At 41.2% G+C, this 27487-nt stretch overlaps 2 protein-coding genes across 2 annotated transcripts; both read right to left on the minus strand.

Annotated features, from left to right (window-relative positions):
* Positions 1-323: 323 nt before the first annotated feature.
* LOC310932141 (extracellular matrix protein 2) lies at positions 324-12116 on the minus strand (the record flags this gene model as incomplete). The annotated part of the gene is made up of 9 exons (XM_083895434.1): positions 324-471; positions 1423-1749; positions 6137-6276; positions 6714-6871; positions 7284-7419; positions 11164-11291; positions 11383-11635; positions 11717-11923; positions 12042-12116. 9 exons carry the CDS (start codon positions 12114-12116, stop codon positions 324-326), a joined length of 1572 nt encoding a protein of 523 aa, XP_083751560.1.
* Positions 12117-15780: 3664 nt separating this feature from the next.
* tktb (transketolase b) lies at positions 15781-26735 on the minus strand. Its single transcript, XM_083894837.1, has 14 exons — positions 26517-26735; positions 23246-23363; positions 23049-23162; positions 22151-22248; positions 21687-21878; positions 20669-20796; positions 20390-20586; positions 20116-20280; positions 18835-18991; positions 18620-18750; positions 18459-18542; positions 18248-18344; positions 17973-18092; positions 15781-16551 (listed from the first exon to the last, which is right to left on the minus strand). The coding sequence occupies exons 1-14, from the start codon at positions 26621-26623 to the stop codon at positions 16379-16381; spliced, it is 1881 nt and encodes a 626-aa protein (XP_083750963.1). The 5' UTR covers positions 26624-26735; the 3' UTR covers positions 15781-16378.
* Between the last annotated feature and the right edge of the window lie 752 nt (positions 26736-27487).

Here is a 27487-nt window from a genome sequence, read left to right on the forward strand (position 1 = left end):
CTTAAGCCTTATATAATAACCCGTTTTATTACTGCATAAATTACACATGTGCTTTAATACATACCCAAACATTACAGATATTTTCCTCGTCAGAGAAGAGAAAGAAAATGATGGGTTTGAAAGCTTGGGCTAATTAAGCAAACTCCATGATAAAGCTTTGTCTAATGTCTTGTGATGCTTATAATGATGAAGAGCAGTGAAGGCAGAGAAAGGATAAAGCATGGTACTTGCTAAGCTGTACCTCACAATAATGTACTGTACATGCATATATTTAGTTAGTTTATCTGTGTAGTCTAATTGACATATGAGTCTGTGTGCTTTTCCTAGAGGAACAGGCCATTTGCATGAACTAGACAGGAGAAGGCCTTTGGGGGAACATTCTCCACTTTCAGATAATTGTTTTCCAAGTGGACTGTCATCAAGGTGGAGCCGGAATTTTGCGGGTGGCACACTCCCCACCGCCTCACCAGCCTGAAACCACAACAAAACACACATTATTCAATGCTGCTTATTTCAGGGAACATACCAAGGTGGTGTCTCGACAGTTGCTATGACAAATATGGGAAAGATGTTCTATTAAATGCATAATTCAACCCAGTGTTGAGTGAAATCTCCACAGTGTCTGAGGCACCAACATTCTAAGTTCCAAGACTGATCTTACACCAAGGGCATAGGTTTGGTAACAAGACTGGTGGGGACACTGCACATCTCTCGTCTCCTCTGTGACTCCCTCTTTCTGCTCGACAGTGATGCTTTCACTGATGCTCGCTCCCTCTCCTCTCACAGCATTCACACTTACGTACATATTGCCCATCGCTAATACTAGGTAACCCAAATACTAGTGGGGGCATGTCCCCACCGTCCATACGCAAACCTAGGCCCTTGGCTGACACACAAATTGAATGGTTTTACATTAAATAAAAATAAAGCAATATTCAATATTCAAGATCCTGGGTCACTGAAATGACTGGTGACTTCATCTGATAGGGTTCTGGGGAACAAGTATACACATATGGCCATTTGTTGATGTCTCATTCCTCATTGATGTCTGATTCCTCATTGTCTTTGGGCAGAGGAAAGGAACTGGGCTTGTACCTGGAGGGTCACTGGTTCAATACCCAAATTCCCCATTGCTACCCGGGCGCAGATAAGTGCTGCCCATGGCCGGATGGGTTAAATGAAGAGGTCAATTTCACGATCACTAATTGGTGTGTGTTCAAAAATGGCTAATTCTAATTATTTAAACAGCAATGAGATTACAATTAAAGAATGTCAGTACTGGGCTGTGAGACGTTGAACATTATTTTGGGCTGCTTACCAGGAAATGCAAGATCATGTTCATGTTTACCATTGCTTTAGTCATCGGTTTTACTCAACAGAGGTGAAACTTTGTTTGGTGCACTTGACAGATTAAAGAGCTACCTGATCTGGTTGTTGTCCAGTCTCAACACCTGCAGGTTCTTCAACTGTCGAACACAGAGAGGGACCTCCTGCAGACGATTGTTGTCCAGTAGGAGCTCCTGCAGGGAGCTGAACGTACCTACGAAAGATTGCCTCTCCATTGCCTCATTGCTCAAGAAGTTGTAGGATAAACCGAGGAACTGCAGGCCGGGCCTCAGGTGACGGAAGGTGAAGGCGCGTAAGTGACGGATGCTGTTGTGTTGGAGGTTCAGTTTTTTAAGGCGACCAGGCAGATTCATGGGGACAGAGGTGAACTGGTTGTTAGACAGATCGAGATCTTCCAGGGACCTGAGGAGAAAGAGAGGAATTACATACATCAGTTAAAGCTGCTGTAAACGTAGCCTGGAGTGTCATAATCTATTATATATTTACTTATTATTGTCATGGAAATTCTGATAATATTTATAAAATAGATGTCTGTTTGAGTGTGAGCCAACAGTGAATATGCACTAAGCACTAAACCTCAGTCCTTCTCTTAGCCCTAACCTTAACCTCAGTTCTATCCTGGCCCCTAATCTCAATCCTAACCTCATACATTATGTCAGAATTATGGGTCAGGACGATGAAGAGAAGAAAAATCTCAGAATACATATATGGAACACACAGACTGAATGAACCCTCCCACAAAATGAACCCTTAAAAATGGGGTGGAGGTGGATTATCTCCACAGAACTCCACAAAGAGGTGGTTTTCTCTTCACATGAGGTATCTTAACGGGGCTTTTCTTCACACAAATGGCTAAGTTTGTCTGTGAAGAAATGCCCTGCCCCCTCATTAAACTTGTTCAAGAGGTGATATAGATAGATATAGATAGTGAAGGTAATTTTAACAGCAGCAAAGGGAAAGCAGGTTATCAAAACGTTAGAACCCCGCAACAGTGCATGCGTGGCTGCGGTGGACTTTTAAGTTGCTCTCCTCTGCGCACTGTGGGCTGAGGAAATGTTGTCAGCACTTGGAGAAGGACCAACAAAGCCCAACTTCTGTGTGTGCTTCTCTCTGAGGCTGGAGCCAGTGTGGCATAGAAATCCAGCAGCAGTACAACATGTGGAAGTCACAACTGGCTCACAAGCCATTTATTATCACTGGCCAGCAAATCTTGCTGGTCTCTGAAAATTCTCTCCCTCCAAAGCCTTTCCTTTTTGCCACATCCTCTCGCAGTGCCAAATAAGCCATTTTGCGTCACTGTGCATTCCATTATATACCCTCCCCATTCAAATGAACCGACTTCAGGTGTGGCAATTAAACTGATCATAAATAGACTCTTCTGCACAATGATGACATTTATAATGATAATAATGATTTAATTTGAATAGTGTTATATCTAAACAATGCTCTTTTGTAAAGGAATGGAATGCTAACCATAACATTAAAACATTATCAGAAGAACAATTTATGATAACTATGGATGTAAAATCCTCAGAAGCTCAATAATCTGGATCTGTGCACACATAATCTATTCTCCTGTTATCCTTATTAATCTTGATAATGGGTTTTTTTATGCCCCAAAATTATTTTTTTATGTTTTCTAGTCTTGGTGACCACTCAAAGCTGCTGTACACTACAGTTTTGCCATTCACACACATTCACTCATATTTCATACAGCGCATCTAGGACACATCTGCACATAGACTAGCAAATCTAATCTATCAATGACTCAGCGTAGAGAACTAGTTTTTTACCCAGCCTTGCTGTCAGTTTTTGTTTAACCCCTTTTGTGGACTAGTTCTTCCTGGTTTTGATTAATTCAAATGAACCTTTGTTTTCTTTTTTTACTAAGGGGTACTAATCCTATATATAGGCTCACAGCGATAGCCTATATCATAACAAAGTGACATTATGATAGCAGTAGTATTGCAGCTAAAATCAAGTAAATAATGTTATATAATTTTTATTGTATGTATTATTTATGTTGAATTAAGTAGTAAAATGCCATGTGTTGGTATAGTAGATATTCAGATTTGTTTTATTATGTTGATCAACTGTTCACACACACACACACACACACACAGGGAGACGGGGGAGAGAAAGAACTGTGATTAATTTAGACACACACTGCTCCTCTCTGTGAAGTTTGAAAATAGCTGATGTTAGATTGTGAATTAGCCATGCTCTCTGTGACTACAGTGAGCCTGTTGTTCAGTTCAGCAGTGGTTGCAAAATGTCCATTTCCATTTGAGTTCGGTAAAGAGTGATGTGCAATCATGCTCACAGCACAGTCATGCTTCATCACACATCCGACTGTCTGGTCGCACCACTCGCCATTGCATCGATGCAGAATTATTTTCAACACCACTACTAAAGGAAGCAGGGTAGCTTTCACTGGGTTCTGACCCATGTCACTCTGCAGTAGACTGGGATCCTATGAGCCAGATGCAGGCCCTGCTGTCAGTGTAACATCAGCAGATGTCTTGAAAGATTAGCCATCTACCCAAGCTTACGCACATACAGTATACGTTGCTTTTCCACATGTTGGTAAAAATAGTTAACACACCCAGAGCCACATAAACTAAACACATAAAAACATAAAACTATAATCCCTTAACTGCAGTACAGATTATTGTATATGTAGTAAATTATTAACAAAGTACAAGGTCTATGTGAGATGCTGTAGCGGTCAGCCTGGTCTGTACTAGCCCCAGCTCCCTGTATCCTCCACTTAAACCTCCATATCCCCAAAACTCAGCAAGAGGCAAAACACATTGATTTTTGAACACAGGGCTACACTAACCCAAACCAGCACACTGCTGTTTGTTATTATTCAAGACAATTGTTTCTCCATTTCACTCCCTTACTCCCTTGATTTTCCACACTTATTAAAGGTAGGGTTGGAGATCCTGGGAAAACTTTTCGAGCAGTTCTACATTTTGAATTCATAAGTCAAAGTCCCTTTCTTCAGACTTCCCAGCGAAGCTACGCCTCCGGAGCACAGGAACACGCAATGCTTGTTCATGAAGAGCACAGTTTCACACAGAATCATAAGCACTGCGCAGCATTGGGAACTTTCGGGTACTTTTCGGTGACACAAACCTTTTTGGATGCTTGTTCAAGTGACAACGTGATGCCAAAAAACAACAAATACTCTCAAAAGATCACAAAAACCCAAAGTTAACCTACCGGTCCAGTGGAAACAGAGCAACCATATGGCATCCCTTTGAAGCCCATTCTGGGCTTTCGGTTGTCATGGTTCAAACACAGCCCTGATGAAGACTACAAGATCTTGGCTAAAGTATTAGCAATACAGTGCAAAGTTGAATATCATATCTCTTGACCAAACCAGGTTCTTGAAAAACCTTCTCCAATATTCATCACCCACTTAATATTCATTCCTCCTACGCATCCACTGGGACCCTAGAGGTGGTGGGCTCGGGTGGTGAAGTGGAGATATCCATTTGAGGTTCTCAAGAGGTTTTGCATTTGTTCCAATTACATAACACTTATATTTTTCACCCAAGGCTTATATTTCACACTTGGAAGGAGAACTGGCCAGGGGTGCCAATCAGTGTTGCCAACTTGGCAACTAGCGACAAATCTAGCAACTTTTTCTGGTGTTATTGGAGACTTTTGTGGTGTTTGGAGACTCTCACGTGAAAGCATGCATCACTCTGCAGTTCTATATAACAGAAAGAAGAAGAGCTGCCACTGTGTGGTCCAGGAGTGTCCCAGGGAGGTGAAAATGGCAGATCACGTTATTGATCAACGCATCAGGATGTACTTCAACCAAGGTCTAACACAGGCAAATATTGCATTGTGCCTTTCTGTTAGGGAGGGAATTCAGATTAGTCCTTAGCATTTAAGGAGAAAACTAAATACATTAATTGGTTATCATGAGAAAATAATCTCTGTTATATGGAAATAATATAAAAGAAGTAAAATCCATGGCAGTTCTCGGCTTCTGTACATATAAGAGTGTCTGATATATGTTATATCAGGCAAATGGCTTTTGCCTTTACATTATGCAAATTAGGTGCCCTAGTTCAGGACTGGACACTCATGCACTCTATTAATGTGTGAATGGCAAAAAATTTACTGTAAAGCAGCTTTGAGTGGTCATCAAGAGTACAAAAGCACTATCTAAGATAAGTTTCATAATTTCCTTAGTCAAATATTCCATGAATATATACACATATACAGTACTTCTTGCGAAGTCATTCAGTTTTATCAGTGTGACCCAAAGTCTCTTCCTCGTCTCCTCCGAGTTTTCTTTTCCTCAGTTTTTCCTGGATCTCCTACTGTGGCTCACTGTGAATCCGAGGGAGCAAAGACTGCTATAATTAAACGACACACACACAAAGGTTTGTGTGGCTATCCTTTTTAGGACTCTACACTGACTTCCACTCATTTGGACAGCCTCACCAAAGCATTATCCCAAACCTTAACCAAAACCAGCTAATGCTTAACCTTAACCTTAACATAGCCACAAGTCAAATCTTAGCCCAAAACATAACCAGATCCTTAGAAATTAGGTTCTGCCTCATTAGGACCATGTTTAGATCACTGTGAGGTCTACTGGTCCTGACAATCTCAGTGTTTATGTCAGAACAGTCCTATAGAGGCATTTACGAACATACATACAACTGCAGGCACACATCTGTGAAGACTGTGAAGAGGGTAGACTATACCAGTCTACCCTCTTGTGGCCTTTAGTGGGGTTGGATGGATGGATGGACAGACATACTTGAGATGGCGCCAGGCTTGGTCAATGACACGTTGCTCATGCAGGAGGTTGTGACCCAGGTCCAGAACCTTCAGATTGCTGCAGCTTCTGAATGGCGCTTCTGACAACTCAAGAATCTGATTTCCTTTCATTCTCAACTCCTATATGGGGGAAAAAAAAGAGAGACAAATACCTGATCGGTTGCATTCAAATGGGGCTATCTAAAAGATCTCACTACCTCAGGCATACAGGTTATTTGACAAAATTCAGTCTGCAATGATGATTTTTTTTTTTCTTTTTTTAAATGAAATTATATACAAATCAATGAAACTATATAAGAGAATAGTGTGGGGCAAATGTTTTCTGCTGAGGCAGTGGCATTTCAACAGCAGACAAGAAGAAGCTGGACAGACTCATAAAAAAGCTTGCTTTGACCTTTAGTGGAGACAGTGGGAGAGGGGAGAATGATAGCCAAACTATCATCTGTGATGGACAACCTCTCCCACACCCTACAGGACACCATCACAGCACTGGGCAGCTTCTTAGCACTGGGCAGCTTCTTAGCACTACATGTTTCAGTGAAGTTATATCAGTGCACCTGCAGAGACGCTGGAAGGCCCGGAGGGAGGTAACGGAAGCGATTGTTGTCCAACTGCAGTTTCTGAAGCTTCTTTAAAGGTGTGAAGCCGAGCGCCGACACACTTCCCTCATGGAGAATGTTCTCTTGTAGCTCCAGATTCAACAGGTTCGTCAGTCCTAGAAGGTAATAATCAAACACAGTTGAGATATCTTTCCTCTGTCCTCTTCTCTCCTTTCCATTCCCCTTTTCACCGTCCTCTCCATCCCTCCCCTTTCCTCTCTCCTCTCTCCTACCCCTGACTGGGTTGCAGCAGATACACTTTGAGTCTGATTCTGTCTCAGTGTATTCTTGTTGGGTCTCTCGAGATTGCATGTTTTATCCCGGTTCTCCAATTTCCTCCCACAGTTCAAAAACATGCATTATGGGGGTTGGGTAAATTGGACACTAAAGGATCTGCCCAGGGTCGACCCCACCTATTGCCCTATGTCAGCTGGGATTGGCACAAGCATCCCCGCAACCCTCATGTGGAGGATAAAGCACAGATGAATGGATAAAGTGAGTACTTTTTTTCTCAGACAGAATTCCTACCTTTGAAACAGCCATCGGTGAGTGTTACAAGCTTGTTGCTGTTGAGTTTTAGCTCAGCAAGCGATGTCGGCAGCAATGTCGGGATCCTGGTGAGCTGGTTACCATCTAGGTTCAGGTTCTTCAGAGAGGTCAAACTCTACATGTCATTGCAGCAGAGAGAGAGAGAGAGAGAGAGAGAGAGAGAGAGAGAGAGAGAGAGAGAGAGAGAGAGAGAGAGAGAGAGAGAGAGAGAGAGAGAGAGAGAGAGAGAATACACCGACCAGGGTCACAAGATAAAACGTACAAAATATAGCAACTTTTCTTAAAAAAAGACATAATTTTACATTCCAACCTGCCAAGCGGGACAAAATCACAGTGTATCTCTTCCATGTAATCTATCATTTTTTTGTTTTTTTTCATAAAAGCTGCTCTGTGTGGCTCCTCGGTGAAGGCTGCTGTGGTCGGTGTGTCTCAAGTAAGAGCAGTGGACTGCATCTTTTGCAGTATCCCTTTCGCCAGGCCGTCAGTCCTCTGTTATTACTCGGATGCCAGAAGAAATTGTAGGGGAAAAAAAACTCTATAAATAAATTTCTTTTATTCTCTCCATCATTGGCTGTGGTGGTTTTTCAACAGGTTCCTCCAGCCAATACTGTGAGAGTATGTGAATGGTGGTGTGTAATGAATGGTCAGAGTGTGGTAGGCTGCCTCAGTGTGGGCAGGATCTGTGTCAATTAGAGGTTAGACCAGAGGTTATTCTTAGAGAGGATTAGTTAATGCAATTTTTGTTGCTCTTTTATTACAGTAATGACACAGGACACGGTCTCCAGTTTATTTTAATTAGATGCAAAGTCACTTGTAAAACTGTCTTATAACTCACAAATTCTTTCATTCAAATCTCAGAAGGTTTTTTTTTTAATGTAAATATCACATATTTTTAACCCACATGACCAATATGGAAGTAAAATAGAGTAGTATTGGTAGTAGTTATGGTCTCATGTCCAAATCATTAAATTATGAAATTTTGGAATAGAGGAGCACTGTTCTGATTTCCTCCAACCAGATGAGCACAGACAGAAACGCACACTTTAAAAATACGACGGATGACTTGAGGCGATCTCTCCTTCTCTAAAGGCTCAGCCCATAATGACATGGTTGTTTTTTCTTTCTTTTAAATTTTTAGATTCATTCTCTCCTTTTTTGGTAGCATTGGCAGCATGAAGTGAAGTGTATATGCAGAGTCCAACGGTCAATAGGAGGAGCCCTCTTTCTCCCACTGAACTGCCATGTAACTGCTCAAAGTCTTCCTTCACAGGGTAGATTCCCCCAAGGCTGACAGATTTTCCCCCATTTGATCTGTATTACGGTAAAAGGTGATTATGGAATTAAATTTTATAGGATTATTCTTACTGGTAAAAAACAACAACAACAAACTGGGTTTTTATTTCAGGATTAAATCCTGGCTTTCTTTTCAGTCCAAAAAGAGGCTGCTTGCTGCCACTTTAATGTTGGTCTTGTATTATGGAGATGTTCTGTACATGCACGCATCATCCCAGAGTATACATGCCCTCGAGGCTCTGAGGTTTATCACCAACGTGCAATCTCTCGCTCATCACTGTTTGCCATATGAGCGTGTTGGTTGGAATTCTTTGTCTACGCATGCAGACTAAAACATTGGTGGATGTTAATTTACAAAGCTATTCTCGGCGTTCTCTCCTCCTACCTGTTGACTCAGGTTTTATCTCACTGTCTGTCTGGCTTTTATGTTTGCTGCTCCCTTTGCCTGGAATGAACTGCACAATGTTGGACACATCTGTCTATAGATGTTCTTGCTGATTTATAATATTATCAAATAACAATTGCATATTTTATTATTTTATGTTTTAGTATAGTACGTATGGCTGCTGACTGTTTGTCTGTAACCTTGTTGTAACTGTGCTGCCGGACACACTTGAAAAAGAGCTTTTTAATCTCAATGTAGTTTTTTTTCCTGGTTAAATAAAAAATAAATGCAAATAAAATTTTCTTTCTTTCTTTGAAATAAAAAAATTCAGTCACACTTTTCTAACTGATATATTTTGAACATTGAGCTCACTTTTGAACTCACATTTGAGGTAGAAATGAAATGTTAACTATAAATGCTAAATGTTAAAGCTATACTTACCTTTCTTGCATTTTTACACTTTTCTTTTGTAATCTATGCCTAATAAGCGTATGGCACTCGAAAACGTAAGATAAACCCACCAGGTTTTGAAACTCATCATAATTGTATTCTTTTATTATGATAAAAGTATGACCAATTAAAATATTCGGCCCGAATAAAACAATTGGCCGAGCTACCTGCCTGTCTTCTGTCGCACGCCTCGCCGAACGCTGTCACAGCTTGCGAGTCTTGCACATCTCAGTGTTGCCAACGTGGTGACTTTGTCGCTAAATCTGCAGACTTTTTGTGGTGTTTGGAGACTCTCACGTGCAGTTACTGAGCTCAACAAGCAGCGTGTTCCCAGGATCACCTCCCAAAGTTTGGAAACCTCCGTAGTCCCAGCCTACAGTCAGAGCACAGCAGACAACCTGAGCACTCTGTGTCCAGGCTGCTAATGAATCGCGCATGCGCATAGCCGCTGCCATTCCACCCCGAAGGGTGGGACTTTGAGGGAGGCGGAGATGCTCATGTTTTTTACTAAGTGCTGTGAGACTTCCAAGAAAGGTAAGTATAGCTTTAAAGGGGCATTATGTAATAAACAAAGCAACTGGTCATAAAATCCTCCTAATATGTCACAGAGACTCAGGAATAATGTTCATATAACAAACTGAACTCACCAACAACAACAGTACAGCCAAAATATTTGCATTAAAAAAAACTATTTTGCAGACTGCAAATCGTGTTTATGTTTTGAAATCATGTTTTGAAATCATGTTTTGGCATGTGGCGCCACCTACCGCCGTCTACCAATCATTGCAGTCAGTAGAGAAACCAGGGGTTGCCAGTTACGCCAGAAAACAAAACCTAAAAGACCTTGGTGTTTTGAATTTGAATGTAGTAACCGTTTTGGCCACATTCTTACATATGGCACCTTTAAATCTAAAACTAAATGTTAAATATAAATACAAATGCTAAATGCTGAAGCTAAATCTAAATGTTAAATATAAATCGGTCGCCAAGTGTAAAGCTAAATGTTTTCGAAAATATGCAAATAGCCCACGTCTGTCTGCACGCACAGACCCGCCCACACCACTGACCAACTGTGCTGTGGGATGCTGTGGATTACCAGTGAGAAAGTTGACCGCATCCCATGAAGTATAAGCTGTGGTAATGTTCAAAACCTTCATCACACAGCTATGTAGTTGCTGGTAATTACAGCAGGAAGCTCCACGTGCACAACTTTTCTGTGTTGAGTTTGCACGTCATCTCCGAATGTGTCTGGGTTTTCTCCAAAAACATGCAGAGGTTGAATGGACTTAAATTGACCATAGGTGCAAGTGTGAGAGTGAATCGTTGTTTATCACAGAAATGAGGACAACGTTAAGTGAAGTAAACTGGAGAAGGTGACTGCGAGGAAAGGGTGCAACTCCAGATTATGCGTGTCCTTTCATTTCTCATGTGAGTTAATGCAACTCATAAATATCTGCCTGAGTTCCTCCTGAAGAGGACGACTATTTTATTCATGCAACTCCGTTCTTAATCTCGACACCAATACTACAATTTGAATATTTCAACACGAGAGAGTGAAGCAAATGTTGTGAATTTCAGTGACCCTGCCTCGTCAATTGCTTATTTGCAAAAATAAATTTTGGACTTGTTGTTTGCACCAAAACTTCATAGTTGTAAAGTACGACATTAGCAAATGGGTACAGAAGTGACTGACAGTTGTGTTGGAGAGCAGATACAAAGCGACAGTGGTACAGTGTTACTCACAGACAGAGGCTGTTCACTGAAGGACTCATCGTACAGATCGTTTTTGCTCAGGTCCAGTGTGTCAAGCTTCGGGAGACCGGAGAACGATTGTGCTGTGAGGCCTCTCAAGTTGTTCTCTTTAAAGATAAATGACATTGTATGTGATGTAGAACATGTAGTCTAACAGTGTAAGAAGGAAAAGGACACAATGGACACACAAACACACACCTGCCATGTCCAGCTTTGTGACCTCCAGGTTGTACATTTCTGGTAGGTAAGTCATACCAATGCCTCTGCAGCGGATTTCTCTGTCCGTTCTCTGACACCCACTGGCAAGAATCTCCGTGAAGGGGCGGGGTGTTTCTGTTTGATTGACTGGAGCTTCAGTGGCAGACTCCTCTACCTCCTCACCTCCTTCCTCCTCCTCTCCTTCCTCTTCTTCTCCTTCTCCTTCTTCTTCCTCGTTTTCTTCGTCCTCTTCCTGACAGAACATTTTGGCAAAGCATTACATGACAGACTGTTCTCAAAAGTGCAAAAGAAAATTTTGCAAAAATAAAGCAACCTCTTCTTCATCATCGTCATCATCGTCATCATCATCATCATCATCGTCATCGTCGTCGTCGTCATCTTCCGCCTCCTGTTTTTTCTCTTGGCCCATCAGCCTCGTCCTCTCATCATGGAGCTCCCTCAGTATACCCATGAGACCGGTAGATCCCTGCTCTCTTCTCCCCTGCTGCCCCCAGCCCATGAGCAGTGACCCCATGCCTGCCTACAGCAACCAAGAAACCACAGTTATTAAAAAGAAAATTCATGCACAAGCAAATTGTAAAAAGTTAGGATTTGCAGTATCCATCTAGTCATACTAGACTGTAAGTTTTGGGGTTCACTATCGCTGCAAGTTTCTTCTTCCACCAGGCATTTCTCTTTCTTCTACCGGCGTGCAGATTCTTCAGCTCCTCCATCTTCTCTTCTGCCTCCACACTGTGATGCTCATCGTTGCCTTCTTCATCACAAGAGATGACACCAAACAGAGCAGAGAGTGATCTCACTTTTTAATCAATCAAAAAAAACTGAAAACTCAATCAAACCAATATTTAGAATATTTACAACTCTGATTTTGAGACACACATCTGCATATGTTCTCTTGATTAGACTACTCTAATCAAATCAATCTCATGCCTGCATCTATTTCATAACACAGCAGAGTTTTAACAAAAATTAAACAACCCTTCTCTTCCCTTCTTCTGGCAGCCATGTTTTCACTGAGCCTATTGTGTTGCACTGTACAGGGGGTGCACACTTAATAAGGATTTACCTTATACAACCACATTTCAAAAAACCTGAATTATCCATTGAAAACCATTTGGTGTATTAAAGCATGTTTATTTAAGAGCATGCAGGCAAAAAAGAGAAGCTTACCAGCATCAGGGGTTACAGTTGAGTTTCTTTGTTGATCTAAGGTCACCACTCTATCTTTTGGAAAAACTTCTGCTGTTTTTAATTCAGGTGCCCCAGAATAAGTTTGAGCAGCCGTGTCAGTTGAGGAGTTTAGGCTCAGTCCTGATGAAATCATGCCACTCAGACAAACGATCACGATCCATGTTCTTGGTGTCTTCATTTTAGTACGTGTGGTCAAGTGAAGTTGGAGGAAAAAAAAAAAAAACGTCCACCACAAAGATCTCCGAAGCTGAGGAAGTGAATCCACAAGCTGGGCAAACAAGGAAGCCAAAGTAAAGAAACGCAGTAGCAGTTTACACCAGAGGATAAAGCATTTAAGATTATTAAGCCTGGAAAAAAGTCTTGCTAATGCTATGACACTATACTATATTACTATATTGCATGTCTCCTTCTCAGAGTGAAACATGAAATGAAGAAACAGAGAAAGGCCAAGGAATAAAAAAAAAAAAACAGAAAGCTCTCACACTGTTAATAAGGGCCCTCGGTCATCATGCCGTGAAATACGCAGACCCGCCCTGCTCCTCCTCGTCTCCTCTGTTTTCGTAACCGTCTGCTGACAGAAGGTGAAAAGAAAGACAGTGGTTTATGAAGAAGAGCAGACACTATAGAACATGATATGTTTCATACATCTGTGACAGATTCTTGTGAGACACTGCAAGTTTTATATGTTGAACATGGACAGGATTGGTAGACGGTTCAGGACGGAGTCGACCTCGTGTGGCCGAGCTCCAACTGGCGTCTGCATGCGAAAACAAACACGATTCCCAGAGAAACAGACGGGTCTGACATTACATTCTGTACATACATGCTTAAAGCTTGTACTCTCAACTGAGTGGTGTCCTCACACTCGACGCCAAGCCAAGCAAATGCCAACTGGCTGTGTGGTGAGCCAACGGCCAGAGGTTTTTCACTGTGGGCTGAAAACTGCTGACAGTGACTCTTTATTTGCTCAGTTACTACACATACACAATATATGTAATGAAATGCACATTATATGGATGTTACAACTGTAACTTAAGCCTAAGATATAATGCATGCAGGGACTGTTGACTTTACTAAATGGGCTTCATAAGATAAGATCTTTAACAACAGTCACACTGTGGAGATAAAAAGCTGGGACAGGCCTCTTTGTAGCCATGCTGATGGCCTGTGAGTCTGCGAGCAACTGAGTGGTGTGTTCCTCTGTGCAGCTTAGGAAGCTGCGTGTTTACTCCACTCAACCTTTGCCTGTGATACTTTCTCCTGTGGAGAATCTGTATATTTTACCTTTGGTGGCTTAAGCTTGGTTTGATCTGACCGTTTAAGTTAATTGGTATTTTTCCCTCCCTCGTAAGGCCGATCAGCTACTTTTGGAGCGGCTCACTTTACGTTTACGTTCTGTTAATTCATCCTAAATAAACTTTTTATGGACGGCTCCGGTTGTCTCTGCCTTTCTTCTTTTCAGTTTATCCCGAGGTTTGTTTTACATTGTTACTCCCCTGATCCCCCGGACTTTACGGGGGGGTGTAACACCCACAATGGGGGCATTTACAGTAAAAGGGCTACAACAAGCACAGTGGTGTCTATAGCGCACACTTTTAAGAACAAAGGCAAAAAAGAAAAGCAGGAAAAGTAACATTAGGCTGCCAACAGGGAACAGGCTGCCACTTGGAAGGTGCCATTTAAAATTGCCACTGGAGAAGAAACAACAAAATGCAACTAAAAATAAGAGAGACTGAAGGAATGTCCAGGCCATAAATGTATCCTTGGTGCGCTTTTCTCTGAAATGTGCATGTGCAATGGAGCAGTTGAAGCTTGGCTCATATCCTCAAACGCGAGTGAGTGAACGGCTAAATGTTTTGTTTACGAGGTCCATGTCTTCTTTTGATGTTTCATAGTTGTACAGTTTTCAGCTGGAGCCGAGATTTTGGATACACGTCAGCCGATGCGTATCTACGTGGCTCTCTCAGCATCTTTCACTGCCGTGTGTGTGTGTGGTGAGCAAAACACAGTAGTGACCTAAACACGGACTGGAACGCCAGCTTCGTTCTGTGCTTTCTAATCACCATAACTGCACAATAAATACAACAGTTACATACAAGGGACCAAACCACAAAGTGGACAGCATCAAACAAAAACGGGTCACTGTAGTCAACTACTGACCTGAAAATGTTGTGCAGTTACCACAAAATAAAGGTCACAGTAATGTAGTGGTTAGCAGTGTTGCTTCACAGCAAGAAGATGCTGGGTTCAACTCACCATCTGGGACTTTTCAGCATGTAGTTTGGTTTCCTCCTGCCATCAAATATGTTCGAAAGTTTTCACACACATTCAGTCACATTGGTCACATTGTCAGGAGTATAATGACCGTAAAGATCCTTTCCTTTAAACAACAATAACTGACCACCAAAAGTGGAGGTGTATGGAAGATGTCAGAGAAAGGAAAGGCATTCGGTAGCAGGAAGGGACCAGATTGAGGAGCCTTAACCTTGACAATTCTGGAGGAAACGGATCTGTCAGAGGCTTAGACTACAAGCCCTATGAATTATTTTAGAAAGTGCAACAACAGAAGAAACAAGCAGGATGGAGCTAAGCGTAGCTAGTATTCAATGAATTGCCATGGCCGAGGTGACTTTAAACGCTGAACTCAGCAACCAAGTACAGTCAACGATGTCTGAAACAATGACAGTGATGTATCAGAAGGCCACTTGCAAACATAATAGAAAACATAATAAAAATAAAAAAAGTAGACTCACTCAGAACATCTGCGGTGGGTTCATGGCTCCTTGCTGTGTGATGCTGAATTTTGGATACCATCAATGGATAATCAATAACACTCTGTCCCATCAGAAAGCCAATTGTTACGTCCAGGCCTAGGGGAAAACCTAATCGCATCAAGAACGCAGTGACCTCTTTGTCCCCCCCACCGCACATCTGGATGTTGTCAAAATGAATCACCGTGACACAGACTGTCCCAAATTACGCATGAATCGTCGGCCTCTTCCAACAAATGTGCCCGACGTTATTCTGTTTTTAAAAGATGCATCCTTCCTTCAGTCTTTGTGTTAACCTTTATTACAACATGAGAGCGAGCTTGGTGGACAGGGTTAGATCAACTGACGCTGCCTTAGAAAAAGAGCCAAACAAACACAAAGGATCATGTTCATTATTTTTTTTATTCAGCGCCATCTCAACAACAGACACATTAGACAGACCAGTAACAACTCTTACCCGTTACAACTGTTTGAAAAGTTTCACTCAAGAGTTCTCTACCTTAAAGACTGCAACTGAACACAAATATAAGTCATCTCGTACATTAGAACACTAAACTGTAACAGAGCTTCTTAGAAGTAGGGTTAAGATTAGAGGAAAGAAGGCATGATCACCAGGAATGTGTAAAAGAGATAAATCAGTAGTGGCCTGACAGTATGTGCTGGAAAGAGCGATTTTAAACTAACATTTACAGTATTCAGTGATACTTCTGTTTCAGATACTTCCAAGACATAATTTCAAAACAAGATATATGGAAAAGGAATGTTGCAGAATCCAAGTGAAAAGAAGGTGCTGGAGGGCGTGTATAGGGAGGAATGTTAAGAACTGCCGTGACCACACGTCTATCGCCATCTCTCTTGGTTAACAGACCACTTCACTTGATTCAAAGCCACATAATGACACCAGAGTGTACATAAATGGATGGTATTCACAAGATCATGCCAGTGAGAATCAAGTTAGGCAAAAAGTTGATGAGATCCAACAACGCAATGAGAGGGAGACCGGGAGCAGTCCTTCAGTTTGCGAAAGTTTGACGTACGGCGTTAGCGATGTGCTTGGCGCTGATACCGAAGTGGTCGAGCAGCTCGTTGGGCTTCCCGCTGCGGGGAACACCTGACACTGCCAAACGGGTCACAATGATGCCAGGCTCTAAGCCCACTGCTGACAGCACTGCTTCACCAAGACCACCTGCACAGAGGAGACAGACCATCTGGGTCAGGAAGGTATTAAGACACAATCCTTGTGATTATCGGCTTTATCACTTCACTCCACAGAGTGGGAGTGAAATATTGTTTTTAGTGTTTTTTTTTTTTTTTAATCTTTGTGCTTCCAAACTTGCACTTGCCAATATGACCAGCAGAGGCTTGTTGCGTGAATGGGGTGAAGTCTGATTGCCTCGTTTATTCTTCGTAGTAGAATCTAGGCAGCTTATGGCGGAAAAAAAAAACCCTCAGAAAATGAATCTTAACATTTTAATACAAGGGCCAACTGATGTCACTTGAAAGCATTCATGGCCCCTACTGCAAGAGTCAAAGCTTCTGCCAAACATCTAAGAGTAGTAGCAGCCTGGGTGACATCAGACCAATGATCCACATGACGTATGCACAGTGACGGAAAATGTACAAACGTCATCTAGTAATGGCGTCGAAGCTCTGCATATGTTCCGTCTGTCCTCTTCGGGTTAAGTTTTTAATCATTTAAAATCCTTAAATTTGGGACTCTGGAGGCCCTATCAGACGGCAAAGTGTGAAAAAAGTCCTCAGTCTAAGTACAGGAGCTAAAACACGCAATGTTGATTCGGCACCCTTTGGGACGTCACAATGCGCTAACTTCCTGGAATTGTTACGCTAGAGTGCTGGCGAGGGCAGCAGTATCCTAAAACCGGTAGGCCGCAAAAAGTTCTATTCTTGGCTCTACAGTGCAGCACAGAGTCCTACACAAACTTCCAGCCTAAGAGGATTTATCTGTCCAGTGGATACATGTTATATGACAGAAATGCGCCTGCTAGAGCCTGCAATTTATTTATTTATTTTTTAAAAATGGACCAAAAGAGATGCTACTAAACCGAGCTTTCTGAACAGGGCTGTTTTGGCAGGGTGATTGAACTGCTGTGGTGCTTCATCCTTATGGTATTTTGACCAAAGCATCGTCACAGACATGTTCATTAGGACACCAGGGAACTAGGTTAACTTATTTAAATAGGGTATAATATGTCGCCTCTAAGTTAAAGTGGCAAAATCCAACAATGGATAATAGTGGGAGAAACCTTCTTAATGGAAAAATTGACACATACTGAGGCTACAGGAAGCACAACAAAAACATGGATCCCATACAAGATTATGAATGATGATACTGGACTGTAATAATAATTGAAGGATATACCAATCTGCAAAAGCATTATGCTCTCCCAAGGCAGTGACTAAGAAAAGTGGTAAAAAATTTCCCCCGATGTCCCCACTAGCAGCTATGTTTTCAGTAAAGGAGAGTCTCTGTTTCTCTGCTGGTGCTTGGCATTGGTGTGAAACCAGATGTGTGTCAATATTGACTGAGTCAGTACAACCACCATTTTAAGAAGGGCAACAAGACATTAGTAAATGAGAACTACTCACCCTCCTTGTAGTGGTCCTCTACCGTGATGATTTGTCCTCTTGTGGCTCTGGCACTGGAAAGAATGGTAGCGGCATCCAGGGGTTTGATGGTGAATGGGTCAATTACTCTGATGTTCTTTCCTGGAGAAATAAATAAGGAAATTATGTTGAACAGGTCACAAAACAAAAGTTGCTGATAAATACAGAGAGAAATTTCCAAAACTTAAGATACTGAATTTGTGTCCAACACAAGAGTAGCTGCGACATCTATCCACTAGATGGCAATGTAAACTCACCTTCACTGGCCAGCATATCAGCAGCAGCAAGGGCCTCATGCAGAGTAATACCAGCCCCAATCACAGTCACGTGATCTTTGTCAGACTGACGAACAACCTGGTGAAGAAAACATTTTTTTCTTTTTCAGATCACCATTTTTTTCTACTAGTCCATCTCATTTTTACCTCTTGTTGCAAATACAGGATCAAATGTGTGTAAAATGATGGTTACCTTGGCTACGCCCAATTCAAACTTCTCATCTGGAGAGTAAAGAACTTTTGTATCTGGTCTACTGGTACGGATGAAACAGATACCCTGCAAACATTGAATCACAGGTCACATCACTGAAGATGAGGTACAGGAAAACCTTTACTATGAGGCGAAGTATGCACCTTCGTGTTGGCTGCAAGCTCGACGGCTCTCTCTGTGGACACTGCATCACTGGGGTAAAAGACAGTGCATGTTGGGATGGCACGGAACATGGCTAGGTCCTCTAGAGCCATCTGGGAAGGACCGTCCTCACCTGAAAGAAAAATGAAATTGATCAGGTTCAGGGCAAACGGCAGCGTTTCCAAACGAAAACTTGAAACTTGAGAAGAATGCTCACCAATGGAGACGCCACAGTGGGATCCTACCAGGTTGACATTTGACTGAGAGATGGCTCCCATGCGGATCTGGTCGTATGCTCTGGACATGAAGGCAGCAAAGGTGCTGGCAAATGCAACCGTGCGGTCACGTGTAGCACAGCCAATTGCCACTCCCACCTGCAACGGCAAATACATTAAAGACATGGGTTAACCCATTAAGGCCTGAAGCTCTTGGAAAAAATGCTTCAATGGCTACTAAATGACTGATTTCTCAGCCTCTGTAGCAGATAGGAACACAGATACAAAAATGTATAAGTAAAATTTATAACTATTTCCGATTAAAAAACAGTAAGAAAATAAAGTAATATCAACTTGTGTCAGATTGAGTGTGAAGAACAAGAACAACATGTAATGACTGTAACAGTCTGCTTCACATGTGATGGTGATCATGCTAACAGCGCTGTGGCATCTGCAGGTAAATCCACTGTCACGGTGGAATTTATCGTCATTATCGTGGACCTCGTCGTCTTCAAACATAATTAGGTTTTAACCATAAATCCCCGTCGATTTATTCAGCGCGTTCAAAGATATCAGCGATGACGTCACTGAAGACGAGAAACTCCTCAAAATCACTGCCTTCAGAAATCTCTCCGCTGTCAAAGTCCTCAATGTTTGCGCGAAGTGATTTCAAAACAATGTCGCGAGGAACCCTTATACCCGAGAAACCCCCCCCCCGAAAATTGACGTATCCGCTTTACCAGCATCTATGGTAGAATAAACACGCAGCCACTCTCCCGGCTCTGGTAGAAATGCAGCAATGCTTTCCGTCGGGTTAATATGATGGCAATAGATCAAAGCTTGATGTTGTCATCACTGACTCAATAAATGCGCAGAGATGCCAATGGTTTGAAAGAATGGATCATGTAATGTTGAGTTACTGAACTCCCTGAAATTAATTAAATATCCAATCATGTCATGTTTTCTCCTCATCTTAAAATTACTGTACCACTGTGACAGAATGAACGGGGCTTCTTTTTTTTTAATGCAATAAGCCAAACACTTTCATGGAGTAACATTGCCACCTAGTGGAGCACCATTATGATTGTCCCATGTTGAAATCTGGGCATATCGAAATAATAATTTATCATCTTACCATGTAACTGCATTTAAGAATGTAACTCTTTTAAACAGCAGTGTTCTTTAAATCATTTGTATAGTAAGTTTTCTTTCTCCACCACAATTCCTCGTGTTTATCTGCTGGAGTTATTACATGCATAATGAAACCTGGATTCTTCATGTACCATGTTCTGTTCCGCGATGAAACACTCGATGTAGCGGTCAGGGAAGGCCTTCCTAAAGGTGTCTGAGAAAGTGGAGTTTTTGGTGTCTCCATCGAGAGCCACCACTCTCTTGCTTGCCTGGCCCATCTTGGCCAAGGCGACACCGTATGCTCTTCTTGTTGCCATCTGATGAAAGGCAAAAGAAAATCATATAAATCAATGACACATTGACAATTAATCCAAAGTCACAATATTTTAAAAGTTGTACAAGGTAATGTATAAAAGCGAGATTAACCTTGTCTCCCTTCTTATAGTCTGGAGGTGAGGGCAGGGAGATACAGCTCTGGTCTGCAGGTGCTGTGTCATCATTTGGCAGTTGAGGGCAAAGACTCTTGTTGGGGACCTGGATCTGAGCCTTTAGCTCATTCAGGTAGTCATCTACTTTGTCCTTAGGGATGGGCTTTCCATGCCAGTTGTCAAGATCCTCAATATCTATAGCCATAGGCAGAACGAAAATCACATTAAGAGAACTGAACAAAAAGTTGTTAAATATTCACTATGTCAAAACACTTACTTTTGAGTCCTTTGCCCTTGAACGTCTTGGCAACAATGCAGGTGGGTTTGCCTTTGACCTGCTTAGCCTGCCAGAAAGCTTTGCACAGCTCCTCCACATCGTGTCCATCCACAACATACGTGTTCCACCTACAACACATGTGCATTAAAAATATGGACCTAAAACACATGATGTATTATGTTTAAAGTCATAATGAGGCCATTAGAAAGTCTACAGGTGATGAGCTTTTCAAAACTAGGCCTGTCCAAAACAATTTGTTGAACAGTGAACATTAGGGATGGGACTTTTTTTGTCGACAAAACTATTGACAATCGACACGCGCACACCTCAACAAAAAAAATTTAATTAAAAAAAGTCGAAGTGTCACAAACGCGAAAAGTCCACGACCAACGAGGTTAAGGAAGCTGCGCACGAAAAGGTGAGCCTGCTGTCCAGCTGTCCTGTCCATTACACGCAAGCAGGAGTGCTGGTGAGATGGTTCCATGTTCTGGGTTTCAACTGACACCTTGATTTGTTTTCATTAAGTGCGCAGAGGCTTCAGAAGAAAAGAGGTTGTGTGCGTGGCTGCTTCCACAGGGCATGCCGCCTTTATCGCCTTCACCTACAGTCTGGTAAACTTTTGGACAACTTGCTCGATAAGCTGGTTGTACATCATCTCATCTGCATTTTCATGAAGTTGTGGCAAATGCATGCAGCACGTCCACGTATTTCCCTTACAGTCCAATGTGGTTGCGGCACTTATTGTCTGAATTTGTGTCCCTCCACTACTTTTACTGCTGAGCTGGAAAACTTAGTGTAGTCACTGCTAATTCAAAGGCTTTGCCTGCATCTGTAATTTACAAGGCAGCCAAAAGCATGTTTGATTCAAGGACACTCATCTGTGTAGATCTTACACAAGCTATGCTAACAGTATCATAATTACTTCAGCTTAGTTTGTTTACCACACAATGCAATAACAAAACACCAGCCGATATTTGATAAGTGTATTTAGACACGATTTAGATGAGTTGGTACAGACCCAAAAGCTTCACAGCGTTTGCGGTAGGTCTCCATGTCATGCTTCAGTGGTGCCGCCTCACTCTGACCAAGACGGTTTACATCCATTATGGCCACCAGGTTGTCCAGATTATAGTAAGAGGCAAAGGCCATGGCCTCCCACACTGAGCCCTCGGAACACTCTCCATCTCCCAGCATGCAGTACACACGATAACTACAACACCAAGCAGAGAGGAAAAGGTCAATGTCGTCGCCCTTTAAAATTAGACTACAGTATTTACAGCTGTTGATGAAAAACAAATAAAAATGACATTCACAGGCCTTATGCTTTGTAAATAAAAAATATGCAGTATACATTTTAGAAACAAATTAAATGTACAGTTTCACTTTTCAATGAATAAACATAACATGGTGGAATTGATTTTAACCCATACAAGAGAAGAAGTATTAAATCTGAATTATACGTCTTTCAACAGTCTTCATCACCTGGATTTGTCAAAGTTTTTGCCAGTGTAGGCCATCCCACATGCAGCGCCCAGTCCCTGACCCAGAGAGCCGGTTGCCACGTCAACAAAGTCCAGTTTCTGAAGACAGAGAGAGGCAATTGAATAAAGATTCACCGATATCACTTTTTATTATCAGAAAATTGTGCTGCGACACAGGTAACCTTTGTTTTATCGTAATGCTGTCGCTCGGCTTCTTTAAACTAAACCTTCCATCCAACAATCTTTCATGTCAGAAGTCAGTGCACACCAGAAAGAACATACTTGTGCATTGAATCAGCTGTATTGATCACAACTTTGACAGCACAAGCTTTAACATTTTACAGTCCCTTCCGCTATTCATTTTAAACATTTGGGTTTGACATCAAAAGATGAATACAAGACGTGAGCAGTAAATGAATAATACTTCATGTTGGTCCTTTAGATGTTTTATGACTTGTGTTGAAGGACCTACATTTCACCTCTTCCTCTAGCAGAGCACAGGTTGCAGGTCACCTCTACTTCTGTCATCATTGCTCATCTTTTAAGTATTTCCAATCTGCCGACATTACGACACATACGCTTGCCACACACCTGCTCCGCTCACTTGAAGATGCGTTATGTGCAACAGTATCGGAGTAGTTGTACAAATACGAGTAGAGCATCAGACCCAATACTGGTATATACACATCAGATCGGTGCAACCCTTGTGTTAAAGATGCAATGTGATGACAAAAGTCAGTGGCAACTGGACTTTAGTTTTTCACCTTTCACCCAAAAAGCATCTTCATTGAAGAACTAGATAAGCGTCTTGGATGAGAAATGAATATGGCCTGGATGAATAATAATCTACACAGACAGTGTGATGGCTTCATATTCGTTTTCTGAATTAATGGACTCACTGGTGTGGGATGTCCCTCCAGGTCACTGTCAATCTTGCGCAGATTGAGAAGATCAGATTCCTTCACAAATCCTGCCTCTACCCAGGCAGCATAAAGGATAGGTGCAGCATGGCCCTGCAGACAAAGACATTGTTGTCACCGAAACACATGGGCATCGAGTAGGAGAAACTCTACTAAATGTAAACATGCATGCCAACCTTTGAGAGCACAAATCGGTCATTGCACTGATTGCGAGGATCAGTGGCTTTGTAGTGCATGGTGTTAAAGAAGAGCACAGACATGAGCTCAGCTGCACTGCAGCATGATGTTGGGTGACTGAGAGTGGAGAGAGGGAAAAGGCCATTAGGAGATGACAACAAAAACATTCAAATAAAATTCACACTCCAAGACCTTCCAAACATGCATGTGTTGCTACAATTAGAAAGCCTTGGTTGTCTTGTACAAGACCACCTGTTACAAGTCATTAAAAGCCTTTTGTTACATTTAATTTTACTATGAGACAAATGTTTAAAAAAACAAACGCGTATCAACAGGTTAATTTGCAACCCCTCACCACAACTTGATGAAAAAAACGTTAGAACAGAGAAACACAACTTGTGAAATTGTTACATGCTGCAAAACAGTGGTCCAATTGTCACAACAGACATTTAGAAATCCCACATTACCAAACAGCATCTCTGCTTCCCCGTTTGTGTGGTTTAAGTAACAAATGGCATCATTTCAACCATGCTGGGCACATACCAGGTTATCAAAATGAAGCATACATCATGATCACTGTTAATGTTTCATTAAAAAAAACAAAAACCTATGCTCAGTTTACCAATTGTCCTTCTGCTGAGTGAAAACCAGCTGAAAAATAAACAGAAGTTTATTAAAATAAAACTTTAGAAGAAAAGTTGTGCTGTGCCGATCGTTTGATGAGCACAACTCATGAAAATGGAGGCGCATAAAACAGTAAAGAGGTAAAATATATCAGATAACTGTAAAACATTTGGAGCATTTGGAGCAACAACTGACAACGGATTGACCAGTAGGATTAACAAATCCTTGTAATTGCGCCAAAGACATTTCCATGGTGATTTTGAGCTCCTATTTTCATGCAATTAACTTGAGGCCACGTTCAGCTGAGACAAATGACATATCCTGACTCCATCCCTTATCTTGGTTCCAGTCAAAACTCAAAGAAATCCTTTGTTGAAGGCAACAATAAAATACATTTGTAAAGGCCTCAGTCATGACGTTACAATACAATCTATTGTATCCATTTCCTTCAGACACAAGGAAGTTAGAGACTGGTTTATCAACAATTTTTTCTTAGAGATATGTGCACAACTGACAGTATAGATTTCAAAATAGGGTGCACACATACTTTAACAGCACACGGATATCTACATACAAATACATTTAATATGCCTGAAGTACAGTAGGACCAAACAGTTGTTTTCAAAGACCATTTTCAGATCACAAAGTCTACAATATTTTGTTGCTCAATTAATTTTTTTAACCGTTTCACATTCAATATCAATTAAAAAGACAATATCTTTAATAGATCATGTAAAGCCAAATTCAGCATTTCCCATCTTCACACACACACACACACACTATAAAAGGTAAGACAATAGTCTAACCTAGGAGCTAGCGGGAGGAGCTAACGAGTGGTCATGCTATCACATAAGTTTTTTCCCCCCTGGCAAGTCTGCAAGTCACACTGGGGGCGTTTGAGCCGTCAAGTCCGTCTTTGCTTTCGAGGTTGTGATCATTATTGAGATTGCAACATCCTTTCGATTGCTATTCGATTTATAATCGAGATTTTGACACCTTTAATAATAATACATTAACACATTTTCTGTGGGTTGACGGTCAGAAGTGACGTTTTTATTACTTTAAAAGGATGTTAAGTTCTCATCCAGGCATTACAGCATAGTAGTTCATATTTTGAAGACAGTGCATTTGGTATAGCTACATCTCGTTTGAATAAATCTATAACGGTAAATATTACACTGAAGCTCAACTCAAAATTAAATACGTAACTCAAATCGCAGTCACATTAGGCGGGAACAAGAAAAAATTTAATTACTGTAGATATTCATATTCAATCACAACAACTTCTTATGTTAGAGTTGTCCATCATCACTCAGAAATGAAAAGGCCTCTCAAGCACATCCATTTTCCTTCTTCTACACATTTGAAGACAATGACCTGGATGACTGAGAACCTTCACTGAAACAATACACATTTTTTTTCCTGGTTCAGATTCTTACAGAAACAAGAAACCAAAAAGGAAATATAAAAAAAATGAACCAGTGTTCACTTCGAGAACTCTTAATTTGAAGTACAGGAATGTCTGGTATTTGTCTGGTAAACTGTACATGTTGACAGACCTAGATAGATAATTGTGAAAGAACACGAGTCAGGGGTCAATGGTCAACCAGAACAATCACTGATCAGACCTAACAAAGCTGCAACAGGGAAACAACTCGAAGTAATTCATATCTCAAATTGTAGTGATGAGGGAAACGTCAGGTTAACACAAAGCCTCTGCGAACATTCAGGAAGAAGCAAATCCACACAGATGATGGCCTTTAACTTCTCATGTTTGTGGTCATATGTGACCCACATTTCCTAAAGGCCAATCAAAGGTGTGGTTTGTGTGTACATATGACATTATTACTCTGATCTAAGCCACATTAGATGAAATTCTACTTATGTGGGAGATTTGAATCAGCAATAATCTGGCTAGGCTGTGGAACAATGGAACACTTTATTAGCATGCATATTATTCGGGATAAGGTCGATGGTCGTGGCGTTTAATCAACCACATTAACAATGAAGACACAGCATTTTCAGGATTTTTTTAAAATCTGAACAAAGTATATCCTCATTAGCAATGGTCACGTGTAGAAATGTTAATTTAATTATCGGACAAAACTCAATAATCGAACTGCAAGTAAACGCAACCACGGTAGCATCGCGATAGTCCACAAGACTTACCATATGGCGTGACCTTGCGTTTTACGTTAGTTCATTGAACAAAAAAAAACAAGAAAAGCGGGTCGCTGCTAATAATATCAAGGACACAGCAGGTGACTTGACTAGTAACTGATAAAGTCTGGAATGTTCTCTGAACGCAATGTGTCCACATATAATACATACATAATATACACACACAGTACCATTTTCCATTTGACAGCGTCCGAAAAGTTTAAACAAACAGTTAGCTTGTGCACTAACTAGCTAACCAAGTATACCACTAACTACGTTTTCTCCACCGCGTGAGCATAACTAACCTGCAGCACGTGCACACAGCACGCACAGCTACAATAACCTCGCATCATTCACACACACTTTTGTTTTAGGGTTTTCGGTCTACACACACACACATATATATATGTATATAAACACACCTTTGCAGCGTTGTATAAACGCGACTATAATTACAACACACATGAGCAGAGGATGATAACTTACCCAGAGTTGGAGGCGCACGTAGCCTTGATGGAGTGAATCCTGAGCTTGTTCGCGATGTCTTTCAGGCCCTGCAGAGTTTTCTCGTCGGGTTTGTGGTAACTCGCCATTGCTTCTCAGTTGTTGTTTTTATCGGAGGGGAAACGTGAATGTTTGATTTGAGGGTCACGCGGCTACTTCCTGGTGTAGGAGGTTTGTGGCTGCTGTCAGCGACAGGACAACGTGAGCTGGGCCGAGGAAGAGGGAGAGCGCGACAGGGAGGAGGCACTTATGTGTTCCCACAACAGCCACGCCCACCCAGTCCTCCTTCTACCAATGACGTGATGTGTTCGTCAATTAACCCTTCACAAAACAAAGCAGCTAAACAGCTAAAACGATTATTATGCACAATGTGTAATGTCTTTAATGACATGTTATTAGGTCATTTAACTGTACTATTTTATGTTTACTGTATTTTTTGCCTATCAAACTATGTGTTTATTATTATTATACTTGAAATAAATAGACAAATACATCTGATGTGTTCTGAACCAACTGTTGCATACAGAGCATTAGGTTTGTTGATTCAAAAATTAGGGCTGCAACTAACAATTATTTCCATAGTCCATATTAATCTGTTTATTTGGTCCTAAAATTTTGAAAAATGTTGACCAGTTTTTTTCAAATCTAAAAGTGATATTTTTTAAATGTTTTGTTTTCTACACAAACCAAAACGATTCAGTCTCAATGATTTATTTATTGAAGCAAAGAAACCAGAAATATATATATAAAATAAATATTCACTATATACTGTATTTTAGCTTTGATAATCAAAATGTATCCAAAAAAAAAACCCTCAAACCAATTAATTGATTATAAAATGATTTGACGATCAATTTAGTAATCAATTAATATTCAATGAATGGTTGCTGCCTTACAAAAATGTTTTTGTAATTTACATCAAACTAACTCAAACTATATGCTGCCGTCCAAAA

Source organism: Microchirus variegatus, assembly GCF_963457635.1.
Source record: "Microchirus variegatus genome assembly, chromosome: 9".
In the NCBI taxonomy this organism is placed as follows: Eukaryota; Metazoa; Chordata; class Actinopteri; order Pleuronectiformes; family Soleidae; genus Microchirus; species Microchirus variegatus.

Excerpts from the sequence above, each read along its gene's own strand:
- tktb (XM_083894837.1), bottom strand. The coding sequence starts at position 26,623 with ATGGCGAGTTACCACAAACCCGACGAGAAAACTCTGCAGGGCCTGAAA. Across the intron at positions 23,163-23,245 it reads ACCGATTTGTGCTCTCAAAG|GGCCATGCTGCACCTATCCT; the intron begins GTTGGCATGCAT and ends CTTTGTCTGCAG. Across the intron at positions 18,543-18,619 it reads AGCTTGCAGCCAACACGAAG|GGTATCTGTTTCATCCGTAC; the intron begins GTGCATACTTCG and ends CAATGTTTGCAG.